The 17,493-nt window shown below is 37.4% G+C and overlaps 1 protein-coding gene across 1 annotated transcript in view; it reads left to right on the forward strand.

Annotated features, from left to right (window-relative positions):
* Positions 1-13,619: 13,619 nt before the first annotated feature.
* Positions 13,620-17,493, forward strand: part of LOC121421140 (nitric oxide synthase-interacting protein homolog) — a 59,516-nt gene continuing 55,642 nt past the window's right edge. The window contains exons 1-2 of the mRNA XM_041615796.1: positions 13,620-13,660; positions 14,284-14,351. Coding sequence (XP_041471730.1) covers positions 13,658-13,660; positions 14,284-14,351 — 71 coding nt within the window. The 5' untranslated portion in view covers positions 13,620-13,657. The remainder of the gene's footprint in view (positions 13,661-14,283; positions 14,352-17,493) is intronic.

The raw sequence follows: 17,493 nt of genomic DNA on the forward strand, positions 1-17,493 counted from the left end.
ATAATAGTAGAAAGGGTTCGCCAGTCATAATGGTAGATGAGGGTCGCTATTCATAATAGTAGAAGGGGTTCGCCAGTCATAATGGTAGATGAGGGTCGCTATTCATAATAGTAGAAAGGGTTCGCCAGTCATAATAATAGATCAGGGTCGCCAGTCATAATAATAAAAGGGGTTCGCCAGTCATAATGGTAGATGAGAGTCGCTATTCATAATAGTAGAAAGGGTTCGCAAGTCATAATAATGAATGAGGGTCGCCAGTCATAATAGGAGAATGGGTTCGCCAGTCATAAAAATGGATGAGGGTCGCCAGTCAAAATACTAAAAGGGGTTCGCCCGTCATAAAAGTAGAAGGGGTTCGCCAGTCATAATGGTAGATGAGGGTCGCTATTCATAAAAGTAGAAGGGGTTCGCCAGTCATAATGGTAGATGAGGGTCGCTATTCATAATAGTAGAAAGGGTTTGCCAGTCATAATAATGGATGAGGGTCACCAGTCATAATACTAAAAGGGGTTCGCCAGTCATAAAAGTAGAAGGGGTTCGCCAGTCATAATGGTAGATGAGGGTCGCTATTCATAATAGTAGAAAGGGTTCGCCAATCATAATAATGGATTGGGGTCGCCAGTCATAATAGAAGAAAGGGTTCGCCAGTCATAATAGTAGATGGGGGTCGATTTTCATAATAGTAGAAGGGGTTCGCCAGTCAAAATGGTAGCTGAGGTAGATGGTAGATTTTGCGTATTGACCTTCAACCCACTACATTTAGCAAATGAATCCAAAATATTTAGTACATTACAGAAACTGGCAGCTGCACCATTGAGAAATAAAACTGTGTCATCCGCATTTTAAAGAACTTTGTATTCTTTTAAGCCAACATAAATTCGTTTGGCAGAGTGTGAATTTCGAATTAACAACCCAAGACTTTTAGCGCTTAACAAAAACGAATCTTAATGTCATTTGCCCATTGACTATAACACTAGAAAATGCATTCTGATCAAGTATTTTTATTCATGTCATGAAAGATTTGCCAAATTTAAAAATGGAAAGCGTTTTAAACAAAAAATCATGAAAAATCAGAAATCAGGAATATGTTTCTTCTCCATATACACAATTAAATAATACAAAATTTTCCTATTTTCACCAATAAATCGTCCAGACAAGAATCCTGATTGATTAACATGAATAATTATATGGTAATACTTTTTAAAGTCTGTGAGCAATACAACTTTACAACAGTTTACAAACAACATTCAACAATGAAATTGATCTCCAATTTTTGATGAAATGTCTTACTTTGTCACCTTAAGGAATTAATGTTATCAAGCCATTATTGTTTGTGAGATGGATAATTTTCCAGAAATATAAGCAAAATTCATACTTCGTACCAAGAATATACCTAAGTCCTGAAAGAATGCTTTAAAAAAATCAGTTGTAAATCCATCTCGTCCAGGAGGCTTATTATTTTTCATATTTTTTTAATGCAAAATCAACTTCACTGTAAGATATTTCTCCTTCTAAAGAAGAATCGTCTTCCTCTGTAAGACTATGGAAACTCTCTTCTCTAATAAGATAAAAAAAAGTTCTTCAGCATCACTATTTCCATGATATTTATATTTATATAACTGTTCATTATATGACCCAATTTCTCTTAAGATGTCTGTTTGTTCTTGCAATACTGTACCATTATCATGAATCAATTCAACAAATGTTGAATGGGGGGGGGCGGAATTTTTTCAGACATATTTTCCCCGATCGGCCACTCGAAGATAATTTTTGGTTTCTTTGAAGGGGTAATCCTAATACTCACTTCTTAGCTTTATTCCTATGAATAAACATTTATAGACAATATCATCTTTATTTATATAATGTGAGCGCGAAGCGCGAGCTAATTTTTTTGAAATCCTTTGTATTTTTTCTGAAAAAGATGTGCATGCAAATGAATAACTACTACGAACGTGAAGCGCGAGCAGAAATGACTGAATGGCTGATTTTGTGGACAACTCTCCATTTGTTTTGTACACATATTTTCAGATTTTCCCCTTTATTTTACATATTTCACATTATCACCTCCTGACCTTGACATATATGGTGTGGATTATATTTTCCCATGACATATGTTGTGCTCAGAAGGAGGCAAGATGCAACTTGAAAGATAATGAGGAAAATCTGAAAATTTTGTGTACAAAACAAATGGAGAGTTGTCCACAAAATCAGCCATATTGAAGCACGTTTGCCAATTTAAGGATGCCCTTAGAAAGTACAACAAGAGTTTTCAAACTCCCATAACTTGCTTATTTCATAACCGATTTTGATGAAACTTTTTTTAAATTGATCCTTTCATTTTACTCTTTCAAGTAAAATTGCTTTTCTTCTTGGGTTTTGGTTTCCTTTAATATAGCGAGCGCAAAGCGCGAGCAGAAATTGTTAATATAATATATTAAAAAGAAAACAAGGAAAAATATATTTTTTGAAATGGAAAAGGAAGGAAAGCGGGAAGAACGAAAGAAAAACATTTGAGAAAGAACAAATCATTCTGAAATAGACCTATATAGTGCAATAGCATGATGGGAAATAAATTAAAAGATGGCAAACAATAGCGGGAAATGAAGGTAGAATGGAATTAGTCAAAAGCTAAATTGGAAAACAAAGAAAAGGGACAAGAAATAAAAACTTAATAACACGACCGGGCTGACGAGGATAGAAAATAAAGAGCGAGAAGAAAGAGGAACTGCATACAACATTGTGCTATTAGCTTGCTAAATTTTATGCAAAAAAAGCTACCGGGGCTTTGCCCCAGACCCCAAGCAGTAGGGGCTCTTCATCTATGACCTTCAAATGGCTCTATTACGCCCCCCCCCTTTAGGGACCCTTCCTACATTAAGCTTTACTTTCAATCACTGACGTACAGGCGCAGGGGGGGGGTCTTGGTTCAACACCCAAGAGGAAATTAAAGAATTTATGGGAGACAACGTATAATGAAATTAATGGAAACAATGAAATGTGTTATTTGCTGAATATAATGGAGAAATCTATCACATAATTAGAATTTAATTTCAATAGGCATTTTTTTTCCAGCTCGCTTGCTCGCTGGCGACTTCCCCCCACATTGCTATGTTTTGCCCCCTCAAAATATTTGGTTCAACTGGGTTGAATAAATGTGTTGTGTAAAAGCTATATTCTGTATATACCCGCAATTTGATTAAATAGCGGCAATCTGCGAGGTTTAAATTGCTTTGATATCAAGAAGTTCCGGGGGCTCCGCCCCAGACCCCAAACGCATAGCACTGCCGTATATGAGTATGGAAGGGTTGGGCCATGGTCCCCAAAAGTTTTACCATGTAAAAAAAGATATCTCAAATTTAGATTCTCATGAAAAGGTGATTTTTTTCTCGCTTCGCTCGCTCGGGACTTATATTAAGCAGCTTTTTTAGCACATGCGCCATACTGCGCCCCTTGATTTTGGTTTTGTTTACTCTGCACGCTACTGCCGCAAATAATCCTGTTAACAGTGGCGTACAGATCACAAAAAAGGGATGGAAAGAGAGAAGAGTGAAATATATTCTCTGGATATCATGTCAAAATCTATCACAAAATTGGATTTTTGTATTAAAAATGTCAAAATTTTTGCTCGCTCGCATCGCTCTCTCGCAACTTTTTTTTAAAAGATAAATTCTGCCTGATACACAATGTCTTGCCCTTTCGAAATCGTCGCCTAATTACACCATTGCGCCTGTTTATTCCATGATATGACCGGGAAATTTTTGTCTCTTGCCCCCCCCCCTGCCCTTGGCCACCGACCCCTGTTACGCCGCTGTTTACACCTAAAAACGGGACACTTCATTCATGTTTTGTAAATCATGAAAAGGATGAGTAATTGGATATCTTTCTACATTGAGCGCAAAGCGCGAGCACAATTTTTTTTTATATTGTGGAATAAAACTGGATAATGATTTATACAGAGAACAAGCTGCGTATCTGAATAAACGCGCGCGTGTTTCAGATTTAGACCTAGAATCTGAGTGGGCATTCTAAATACCTTTTGTCATCGTTAAAATCGATAAAGTGTGAGCGCGAAGCGCGAGCTTAAAACATTTGATATTCCGATCTGAAAAGGGTCAATTTAAGCTCTGTATTTCAAGCACTTTGTAGGAAAAATTGTGAGGTGGATATGGATGAGATTTAAAAAAAGAGTTTCATTATTTTAATTTCATTCAAAAGTTTCATTATTATTACTTTGAGTTTTGACATAGGACCAGGACATTCCAAGAGCATTGTGTCATCATATGAAAATTATGACTATAAGAAAAAAGGGACAATTTGATTCTTAAATTAATATCTTATTTATTAACCTAATAAGCCTAATGTGAGAGCGTGAAATCTATTAATATTATGACCTGAAAACTATACATTTAAAGCACTTTTGTATTTATGATTTATGAAGAAGATGCATGAGTTGATAGATTTTCAACAATCAATGCGAGCTATAATCGCGAGCCGAAATTTTTAAAAATTCAGACCATAAAACAAAAAGTTTTGCTGAGCACTTTTTAAAAATCACTTTGTAAATCAAACAAAATAATGAAAGTACGATTTCTGAGCTGAAATATGTTTTCTATGTTGACTTCAAATTTTAATATTTCAATCTCCATATTGATATGTAAATCACCTTACATGCAATGCAAGCGAGAAGCGCAAGCGATTTTTTTTTAAGTGACATTAAGGATTTTAAAAATCATTTTCCTAGGCTTCCCCTCATCTTATTTTATTCACTCGTCTTCCTCTTCTTGTGTTTCCCCTTCTTTTTTCTCCTCTCTTTTCCCTTCTTTTTCTTTTTTTTCTCTCTTTCTTTCTTTCTTTCTTTCTTTCTTTCTTCCCCCCTTTTAATTTTTTTGCTCCGCCAATGGGGGGGGGGGGGCCCTCGGACCCCCTAGATCCGCCTATGAACAGTGTATAAAAAAACAACTGATAATCAATAATAAATCTGAGTTTCTCTTTTCTAACAGTTTCAAAAGCTTTACCATGAAGACAATATCAAGATACTGTAAAAACATTTAGCTAACACAATCTCTAAACTGATCATTGTGTGATCGGTACGATATCCTAAATCAATATTTAGGATATCGTGGAGGTGCCGTGGCCGAGTGGTCTAAGGCGCCTGGCTATACATGGAAAGTCCGGAGTTCGATCCCCGGCCGCAGCAGCTATGCCCGTGAGCAAGGCATTTAATCTACAATGCTCTTTTATCCTGCTTTCAAATAAATGGAAATGCTGTATGCATTATTGGTAACTAGGTGTGCACTTGTTTTAAAAAAAAATAAATAAAAAAAAGAAATAAAAATATCACATTTTCTAACCAAAGAAATAATATCTGAAGATATCAAAAAATAATGTTTTCTACTTTGCTTCAATGGTGTGGGCTGTCTCCAAGTATAACATTTTGGATTTGGATTTAACTGACGCCATGGATCAACTAAATTAACTCACTGACTCAAAACTTTGGACCAGGTTCCAATCACCACATAGGATTTTATGAGGATCATCATAGTCCAATAAGATACTTTCAATACATCTAAAAAATTTAGGGTCATTTTGCCCATATGAAATCAATGAAATAAGGAACATACTTTCCATCAGTGTCGCATTTTACTCTCTTAATAACAAGTTGTATGTTTTTATCAAATAATATAGCATTGCATTAGATGATATATATGAGAAAAAAACCTTCCTCCCACTCCTTTAAGATGCTTTCTTCCAAATCCTTTACAAAATGAGTGTCCTGTAAACAATGAATATTTGTTTTTTTTCCTTTTCAAAAAATGAAATATATAATATGAAGGAATAATTTCATGCTCATATCATATTCAACATCAACTAAAAAAAAGTATAATATAGATAGAAAAGACATTTTTCTTAAAAAAAAACCTCTATTAAAAAAAAGGCTTTTAGAAAATACTGTGGTACAGGTTTAGGTCAACACTATCTTAAATGCATATATTCAAAGAAGATTTCCTTGTTATTGGAATCATTCACAATCTACACCTTTTCGCCTAAAGATAATTTGATTTTTTTTTAGGGGAGGGTGTCATTTCTAACAACTTCTGCTGGTTATGATGAAAAAAAATCGCCGTAGGTAAAAAAAATGCCCTTTTTCAAAAGGAAAAAGCCTTTTGGCAAAATGAAATGTGCTCTTTTTTCAAAACTAAATACTGTTCTTGAAGTCCAACAAAACATTTCAGGATGGTCACAAAAGTAATGTCAATAACATGAGATAATTTATCTTTCTAAAGGGTGTCATTTTTAATAGCTCCTGCTGGTTATGATTTAAAAAAAATCCCATTTTTCAAAATAAAAATGTGCTCTTATTCGAAATCAAATACCCTTTTTGAACTACAATATAATACATATTAGGCTTGAAAATCACATTTTTTTGTGTTCTCACGCTTTGCGCCCACCTCAGCTATTATGTAGCAAAGTTCCCTTCTACTGACAGGCGAACCCCTTCCACTATCATGGTTAGCGACCCTCTTCTACTAATAAGACTAGCGACCCTCATCTACTATTATGACTAGCAAACCCCTACTACACTGTAAAAATTAATTGCTAATTCAGCACTTACAGTGCTTGTATAGTGACTGCACTACTAGTGCTGATTTTCTAGTTCAAATTTAAACTAGAAAACCAACACTCCCAGTGCAATCACTATACAATCACTGTAAGCGCTAAATTAGCACCTAATTTTTTACAATGTACTATTATGACTGGCGACCCTCATCCATTATTATGACTGGCGAACCCCATCTACTATTATGACTAGCGACCCTCATCTACCATTATGACTGGCGAACCCTTTCTCCTATTATGACTGGCGACCATTATTATGACTGGCGAACCCTTTCTACTATTATGAATAGCGACCCTTATCCACCATTATGACTGGCGAACCCCATCTACTATTATGACTAGCGACCCTCATCTACCATTATGACTGGCGAACCCCTTCTACTATTATGACTGGCGACCCTCATCCATTATTATGACTGGCGAACCCTTTCTCCTATTATGACTGGCGACCATTATTATGACTGGCGAACCCTTTCTACTATTATGAATAGCGACCCTCATCTACCATTATGACTGGCGAACCCCTTCTACTATTATGACTGGCGACCCTCATCCACTATTATGAATGGCGACCCTTATGATCAACGTACCCTTTTCCTCCTTATGACTGGCGACCCTCTTCCTTTATTATGACTAGCGACCCTCTTGTTTGATTATGAATGGCGACCCTCATCCATTATTATGACTGGCGAACCCCAGCTACTATTATGACTAGCGACCCTCATCTACCATTATGACTGGCGAACCCCTTTTAATATTATGACTGGCGACCCTCATCCATTATTATGACTGGCGAACCCTTTCTACTATTATGAATAGCGACCCTCATCCACTATTATGACTGGCGAACCCCATCTACTATTATGACTGGCGACCCTCATCCATTATTATGACTGACGAACCCTTTCTACTATTATGAATAGCGACCCTCATCCACTATTATGACTGGCGAACCCCTTCTACTATTATGACTAGCGACCCTCATCTGCCATTATGACTGGCGAACCCCTTCTAATATTATGACTAGAGACCCTCATCCATTATTATGACTGGCGAACCTTTTCTACTATTATGAATAGCGACCCTCATCTACCATTATGACTGGCGAACCCCTTCTACTATTATGACTGGCGACCCTCATCCACTATTATGAATGGCGACCCTTATGATCAACGAACCCTTTTCCTCCTTATGACTGGCGACCCTCTTCCTTTATTATGACTAGCGACCCTCTTGTTTGATTATGAATGGCGACCCTCATCCATTATTATGACTGGCGAACCCCAGCTACTATTATGACTAGCGACCCTCATCTACCATTATGACTGGCGAACCCCTTCTAATATTATGACTGGCGACCCTCATCTATTATTATGACTGGCGAACCCCATCTACTATTATGACTAGCGACCCTCATCTGCCATTATGACTGGCGAACCCCTTCTAATATTATGACTGGCGACCCTCATCTATTATTATGACTGGCGAACCCCATCTACTATTATGACTAGCGACCCTCATCTGCCATTATGACTGGCGAACCCCTTCTAATATTATGACTGGCGACCGTCATCCATTATTATGACTGGCGAACCCCATCTACTATTATGACTAACGACCCTCATCTACCATTATGACTGGCAAACCCCTTCTACTATTATGACTGGCGACCCTCATCCATTATTATGACTGGCGAACCCTTTCTACTATTATGAATAGCGACCCTCATCTACCATTATGACTGGCGAACCCCTTCTACTATTATGACTGGCGACCCTCATCCACTATTATGACTGGCGACCCTCATCCATTATTATGACTGACGAACCCTTTCTATTATTATGAATAGCGACCCTCATCCACTATTATGACTGGCGAACCCCTTCTACTATTATGACTAGCGACCCTCATCTGCCATTATGACTGGCGAACCCCTTCTAATATTATGACTAGAGACCCTCATCCATTATTATGACTGGCGAACCCTTTCTACTATTATGAATAGCGACCCTCATCCACTATTATGAATGGCGACCCTTATGATCAACGAACCCTTTTCCTCCTTATGACTGGCGACCCTCTTCCTTTATTATGACTAGCGACCCTCTTGTTTGATTATGAATGGCGACCCTCATCCATTATTATGACTGGCGAACCCCAGCTACTATTATGACTAGCGACCCTCATCTACCATTATGACTGGCGAACCCCTTCTACTATTATGACTGGCGACCCTCATCTATTATTATGACTGACGAACCTTTTCTATTATTATGAATAGCGACCCTCATCCACTATTATGACTGGCGAACCCCTTCTACTATTATGACTAGCGACCCTCATCTGCCATTATGACTGGCGAACCCCTTCTAATATTATGACTAGAGACCCTCATCCATTATTATGACTGGCGAACCCTTTCTACTATTATGAATAGCGACCCTCATCTACCATTATGACTGGCGAACCCCTTCTACTATTATGACTGGCGACCCTCATCCACTATTATGAATGGCGACCCTTATGATCAACGAACCCTTTTCCTCCTTATGACTGGCGACCCTCTTCCTTTATTATGACTAGCGACCCTCTTGTTTGATTATGACTGGCGACCCTCATCCATTATTATGACTGGCGAACCCTTTCTACTATTATGAATAGCGACCCTCATCTACCATTATGACTGGCGAACCCCTTCTACTATTATGACTGGCGACCCTCATCTATTATTATGACTGACGAACCCTTTCTATTATTATGAATAGCGACCCTCATCCACTATTATGACTGGCGAACCCCTTCTACTATTATGACTAGCGACCCTCATCTGCCATTATGACTGGCGAACCCCTTCTAATATTATGACTAGAGACCCTCATCCATTATTATGACTGGCGAACCCTTTCTACTATTATGAATAGCGACCCTCATCTACCATTATGACTGGCGAACCCCTTCTACTATTATGACTGGCGACCCTCATCCACTATTATGAATGGCGACCCTTATGATCAACGAACCCTTTTCCTCCTTATGACTGGCGACCCTCTTCCTTTATTATGACTAGCGACCCTCTTGTTTGATTATGACTGGCGACCCTCATCCATTATTATGACTGGCGAACCCTTTCTACTATTATGAATAGCGACCCTCATCTACCATTATGACTGGCGAACCCCTTCTACTATTATGACTGGCGACCCTCATCCACTATTATGAATGGCGACCCTCATCCACTATTATGACTGGCGAACCCCATCTACTATTATGACTGGCGACCCTCATCCATTATTATGACTGACGAACCCTTTCTATTATTATGAATAGCGACCCTCATCCACTATTATGACTGGCGAACCCCTTCTACTATTATGACTAGCGACCCTCATCTGCCATTATGACTGGCGAACCCCTTCTAATATTATGACTAGAGACCCTCATCCATTATTATGACTGGCGAACCCTTTCTACTATTATGAATAGCGACCCTCATCTACCATTATGACTGGCGAACCCCTTCTACTATTATGACTGGCGACCCTCATCCACTATTATGAATGGCGACCCTTATGATCAACGAACCCTTTTCCTCCTTATGACTGGCGACCCTCTTCCTTTATTATGACTAGCGACCCTCTTGTTTGATTATGAATGGCGAACCCCATCGTTGATTATGACTTGCGACCTCTATGAACAAAGCCCCTTATGAATAGCGACCCTTATGACTATTATGACTAGCGGTCCTTATAACTAGCGGGTATTATGACCAGTGGTCCTTATGACTGGCGGGTGGACCCCGCGTTAAGAGGTATTAATGAAAGAAATTAAAAATTTTCCGTAATAAATGTACTAAGGCCATTAAAAAAACTAAACAACAATATTTGTATTCTAAATTTACTTCTTTAAAAGGGAATACCAATTAAAGCAACATAGCGGTGTTGGCTCAGTCGGTAATGCGTCTGCCCGTCGAACCAAAGATCGTGGGTTCGAGTCCACCCGGGCGGATGACTGAAGCCAGTGCGTTGTGTATAAACGTCTCCCATGTTTCATAGATGCAGGCTATGTTAAAATGGAAAACACTCAGTCCCTCGGATAGGACGTTAAATGAAGGCCCAGTGTAGAGGAGAGTCACCACCTTTGCACGTTAAGAACCCACTGCACTATTCGTATAAGAGTAGGGGGAAACCCCGGTGTAGTGGTCCACCTGCATTCCCCCAATCAGTTATGTCGGGAGGAGAGACCTGCGGGTCATAGTGATTCAGTTCGCTTTTCACCTCCCAGTCACAGATGACGCCAAACAAATAATGATAATAATAACATGGGAAGAAATAAATTTTGTACTAAACAGAAAAAAGAATCATAATGAAATTTCAAAGATTGTCGACAATAATAACATTATTACGGATCAAAAAGAAATAGCCAACAAATTCAACAACCTTTTTACTTCTATTGGTCCGAATTTGCAGGAAGAAATAAAAAAAAACACAAGTGATATATCTAACGAACCTCCTTCAAAATACCTTTTAAATCGATGTCCTTCTTCAATATATTTTCAACCAATATCTGAAAGTGAAATCATATCTGTTGTAAATGAATTGAAACAATACTTATTCTGAGTTCGACAACGTAGACATAAAAGTTATTAAGAAAGTCATTCCATTTTTATGTAAACAACTATGCTATATTTTTAACGTCGACAATTTCATCCTCAAACTCTTCTACTCCTTGGTTGTTGAGAGCACCATTTTATATGGATGCCTCTCTTGGTATTGCAGTTTGAGGAAATGTGACCAAACAAAAATTCAGAGGTTGTTAAATCAAACAGGAAAAATAGTTGGGGATAGGTTTATACTTGATGATATCTGTTCTGCCCGCATCCGTAAGAAAGTTGAGAATGTCATGAAAGATCAACAACACCCTCTTAATCATTATTTTTGTTGGATGAGATCAGGGAAACGACTCAAGTCTGCAAGATGTAGGACAAATCGCTATCTTAATAGTTTTGTACCATTTGCGACTAGGGAATTTAACAGCTCACATTGAATGGTATCGTCTCTTTTTCCATCAATACTTTATCAAACCATAACCCTATGATCAACAACTCACAGTTTTTCTTATAGAAACTTGTATATCACAACTGTTCTGATTATGTACTTTTCCATGTGCTCCCATTTATTACTTTCTCTCCTTCTTCCTCTTCTTATCCTTCTTCTTCATCTTCTTCTTTTTTCTCTTGTTCTCTGTCTCTTATTTCTTATGCTCTGGATTAGTCATGTTTGCTATAATAAATTATTTTAAATGTATAGAATTGATGTAACTGGGAGGGAAAACAGTTTAGAGAGATGTGCTTTACTTTACATTTATCTATTTTACTATACTATAATTTAAATGAATCTAAATGAATGCAATTTCTAATTATTTCAATGCATTGTGCAGTAGTGCTATCTCTTGCCCCCTCCCACTGCCCCTTCTTTCTCTCCAGGGTAATCTCCCCTTTCCACTCTCTCCTCTGCACTTCTTGCTCCTCCTCTTCTTTTCTCTCTCTCTCTCTCATCTTCTCTCTCTCTCTCTTCACACTGACACATTGTTTCATCTCCTGTTGGGTAGGCGCGGGGGAGGAGATGGTGCCTCGTAGGAGTTTTCTTTTCTGTGTTGATATTATGTCTGTACTTTGTAATGGTTCACTATTTCTTTAACAGGGCGCGACAAACCCGCTTGCCCGGGGCAAGTGAAAATGACGTGCGGGCAAGCACTTCTCAAAGTCAATTGCCCGATCGGGCAAGTGGTTCTTGCGTCTTTTTTTCTATACCGTACCTCATTTTTCCATAAATCATCCAAAATCCACACTCAAAATCATGAACAAGCCTTAAAAAATAGCGAGTAGTGCAGTTTCAAATTCCGAACTTGCGTTATTTTTTCTGTACCACGTATTTCCATACACATGGTACCAGGTATGAAAAAAATCAACGCAATGGCCGGGAAACAGTTGAATGTAGTATAGGGGTCCATTATGACTACCACCATGTGCAATTTCTAATGCACATTTTCCCCCTTCCGATATCACAATTCTGTGATAAAAGAATTAGAATTACACAGGAAATAAATCACAGAGTCGAGTAACCTCGCATTGGTGAGTTGTCATGTCATTCGGCTTTGCTTTTCAAAACGGCCTATTAACATCCAAAATAACTTGCCGTATTTGTTAATTATAACTTAAAATTCATTTGTTTCCCTTTTTGAGGGGATTAGGTAAATATCAGACAATAAATCATCAAACAAAGCTCCATCTATTTTACAAGGCCGGCGGGAGGCTCACGCACGTGCGCATACTAGCTAGCCAGTCTGAGCTCTGTCTCTCTGCCAGAGCTCTGGGGGACAATTCGCTCAGTAAAGGCCTCAAATATGGTGATTTTCTGTTTCAGACAGAGTTTACATTTCGGGTATATTATTCAAAACTTCCAATAAAGTTTGATGATTTCTTCATTGTCATGTATATTTAAGTTATTAATGAATACATTCTCATCGAATTTAGACTCCCCCATAGAGAAATGCAATTTTCGTAGAAGTCTGCGTTTTCAAAGAACTTCAGGAAAAGTTAGGGTATGTGGGCCTTCATTACATGGCTGAGTACAGGTTATTGTACTGGAATAGGCGAAGTAGAAATTAGATATTGAATTCATTTATATCAAAGTTCAACTCACAGTCACACCCACACAAACACACACACACCCACCCACACACACACACCCAAGATTATAAGCATATAGTGAAAAAAATTACTTAAAAATCATACAATATTAAACAATGTTAGTAATAATTCATTAATAAGTGAACAGGTATTCCTCAAAATAGAAAAAAAAAGTAGCATGTGAAAACATGTAGATAAAAATTATTGACCGAGTGCAACATCATAAAATGATGAAGTAAAGACTTGATGGTTTCCAACTAATTAAGAGCAGAACAATAAAGAGCTGAACATTTTTCTCTGGCTTTCTTTATAGTTTCCAACTACGGTAAATGAAAGCAATTCTAAGGAAATATGGTAAGCAGGTAGCCATTTCGTGGATTTAAAGATGGAAAATATGAAATATTAGCAACTTTTGTTGAAGGTTTTTTTTAAAAATTAAATGCCCATAAAATATCGATTTTTTCTCCAAAATAAACGTTAAACTCCGGCCTACGTTGCTGAAAATATCCTTTTCAATGTTGTGCCGTGATAATGAAAAAATTATTTAAAAAATTGGGCAAGCAGTTTTTTCTATCGGGCAAGCAAATTTTTTCATCACTTGCCGAACAGGGCAAGTGATGAAAAAATTTTTTGTAGAGGCCTGATTTATAGTTGCAATTAATATTTTTGCATGTCTTTCATATGTATTTTTAGATGTTTTCATGAAATGTATGTATGTTAATCCAAAGCAAATTTTCTTTATGGACTTGAATAAATTGAATGGAATTGAATTGTTTCATGAATGTGTTGATCTTTCCTAACTATTATTTCGAAAGTTATGAATGAGAGCCATATTCACATGTTATATATTGTTAAGAAACGTCTATTTTGAAAGCACGTATCTGTCTAATTTATGTTGGGTGCCTGATTTTAAGACTGATTTTGTCTTCTTTGGCTCCCCACAGTAATGTACATTTCTTTGTATTATTTTTGATCAGGGTGCAGCGGCAGATGAGGGTGCAGTGACAGATCAGGGTTCGGAGCAGAGCGACCAGGCAGGAGAAAGGTAAATGCCGGGCCAGGCTGTCCGAGTTAACTTTTTGAGATTTTTACCTAAATAAGACTAGAAACATTCTGGGAAAAGAGGCCTATGTAAACTTAAAGAAGCATTTTGGGGTAAAAAATGGAAACTGGACTTTTTAACACAATTCAAATATGCTGAATCTGATAGGAATGGTTCCCAAGCTGATTTCTCATGTTTTGACCACCTAATTTGCGTAAACAAAATGGCTGCCAATCTGACCATTCAGAATATTATTTTTACAGTGTTCTAATATTATATTCGCTGTCACAGACATGGATACTGCAAAATCTTGTATACATAACATGTACCATTTGGGAAAATTGGCTATTTCGCTTTGCGGCTAATTAATTATGCAAATTTATGCATAGACTAGAGCCATTCTGGAAAAAGAGGCCTATATATAAACTTTAAGAAGAATTTTGGGGTAAAAGTTTGGAAATGGACTATTTCACACAATTCAAATATGCTGAATCTGATAAGATCGGTTCTCAAGCTGATTTCTCATGTTTTGACCACCTAATTTGCATATAAAAATGGCTGCCAAATTGACAATTCAGAATATTATTCGACAATGTTCTCTAATTATATTTGCTTTCACAGACATAAATACTGCAAAATCCTGCATACATAGTGTACCTTTCTGGAAAATTTGTTACTTTTGCTTGTGGCTAATTAATTATGCAAATTTATGCATATTTTGGATCATTATGCTATAATTTGATAATTTCAGCTCAAATGTTTATATTTTTGGTACAAATAGCATTTGCATCATTACAAATAATTGTACGACCCTTAGAATATAATATCACAGTGAATAATAATGTATTTTATTTTTTTTTTATTTCTCATGTAATTCTTTGTATTTTGTACCTTTTTTGTACTTGTTTGTTATGGGATCTCTCAAGGTATTGATTATCACTGGAAGAAAATAATCAGCTTCAATGATTTAATTATGTAATCACTTTTTTACATTTTTGTCTCACCTGCGAAGCAGAGTGAGACTATAGGCGCCGCTTTTCCGACGGCGACGGCGGCGGCGGCGGCGGCGTCAACATCAAATCTTAACCTGAGGTTAAGTTTTTGAAATGACATCATAACTTAGAAAGTATATGGACCTAGTTAATAAAACTTGGCCATAAGGTTATTCAAGTATTACTGAACATCCTATTAGAGTTTCATGTCACATGACCAAGGTCAAAGGTCATTTAGGGTCAATGAACTTAGACCATGTTGGAGGGATCAACATCGAAATCTTAACCTGAGGTTAAGTTTTTGAAATGTCATCATAACTTAGAAAATATATGGACCTAGTTCATGAAACTTGGACATAAGGTTAATCAAGTATAGCTGAACATCCTGCATGAGTTTCACGTCACATGTTCAAGGTCAAAGGTCATTTAGGGTCAATGAACTTTGGCCGAATTGCGGATATCTGTTGAATTCCCATCATAACTTTGAAAGTTTATGGATCTGATTCATGAAACTTGGACATAATAGTAATCAAGCATCACTGAACATTTTGTGCAAGTTTCAGGTCTCATGATTAAGGTCAAAGGTCATTTAGGGTCAATGAACTTTGGCCGAATTGGGGTATCTGTTGAATTACCATCATAACTTTGAAAGTTTATTGGTCTAGTTCATTAAGCTTGGATATTATAATAATCAAGTATCTCTGAACATCCTGTGCGCATTTCAGGTCACATGACCAAGGTCAAAGGTCAATGAACTTTGGCCGAACTGGGTGTATCTGTTGAATTACCATCATAACTTTGAAAGTTTATGGATCTGATTCATGAAACTTGTACATAAGAGTAATCAAGTATCACTGAACATCCTGTGCGAGTTTCAGGTCACATGATCAAGGTCACAGGTCATGTAAGGTCAATGAACTTTGGCCATGTTGGGTTTTTTTGTTGAATAACCATCATATCTCTGTAAGTTTATTGGTCTAGTTCATAAAAAGTGGACATAAGAGTAACCATGTATCACTGAACATCTTGTGCGAGTTAGAGTAGTATTCAAAGTCAGCACTGCTGCTATATTGAACCGCGTGGTGCAGGTGAGACGGCCAGAGGCATTCCACTTGTTATTCGTATATATCCATGGGCATAAAGAGATGCACCCACATCTGCAAAGGTAAATTTGTGCAGGGAGTGCCTTCCCGTTTAAAAGCACACTGGTGGAGATCCAACGAATTTAAGTTCAGGAACCGATCAGTATTCAAGCGAATGTCACTATTAATTGCTTAAATTTTTATTATAAAATGGTATCTTGAATTATGATATCAATCAATTTATTCATATTTACAATTTTAGATGATGAATTATTAAATTTGAATCCTGACAGTACTGTAATTCTCAACTCCTAATAGTCAATCAGTTGCATTTAATATCCTTTGGAGTAGGTATGTTATGTTAAAAAAAAACCCCTCAGAACTGAACCCGCATATAAACCATCTAATACCTCATTTTACCTATCAATTAGACCGTTTGCCATGTTTTAAAAGCCAGACTGTGATTTCCTAAAGTTCCACAACGAATAAGTCACTGCATATCCTTTCAATAACAAATTTTGATCATTGGACTTCATTAACAGATTACTTGTGCATCTCCATAATATATCTTTTCCAATGCAGTACTGCACCTGTCCTATCACGGTTTGTCGCTTCATCCAACTTCCCCCAGCTTGATATACACCTTTACCTTCGTGGTGTTGAATGATCAATGTCAGCTCGATTTGGTGTTCCATATTTCATTGATAGGGCAGCCTCATATTATAAAAGTCATCTCTAATTGTTGAAATCAAACCAATTTAGTACAAGTATTCTGCGGAGGCAGTTCGTATCGAAGTCATCGTGTTTGTGTTCTTGAGATGTGTCCGATTCTCATGTCCCAGATCCATAGAGAAACATAAACTTTTGTCTTGAGAGAGAATCTGCTTTCTGATCAGGGCTCCGTAACACAATGATTAGCGATCAATCGCTATATCAACTGACCAATCATTATCAACGTTACACGCGCATTAGGTTTAAAATATTGACCAGGGACCAATCAGAGCGTTTTTTTTCATATTTGCAATTCATCGCAAACCTTTGTGTTACGGAGCCCTGATCTTGTTTCAGGTG

The sequence above is a fragment of the Lytechinus variegatus genome, chromosome 9 (genome assembly GCF_018143015.1).
Source record: "Lytechinus variegatus isolate NC3 chromosome 9, Lvar_3.0, whole genome shotgun sequence".
Taxonomy (NCBI): domain Eukaryota; kingdom Metazoa; phylum Echinodermata; class Echinoidea; order Temnopleuroida; family Toxopneustidae; genus Lytechinus; species Lytechinus variegatus.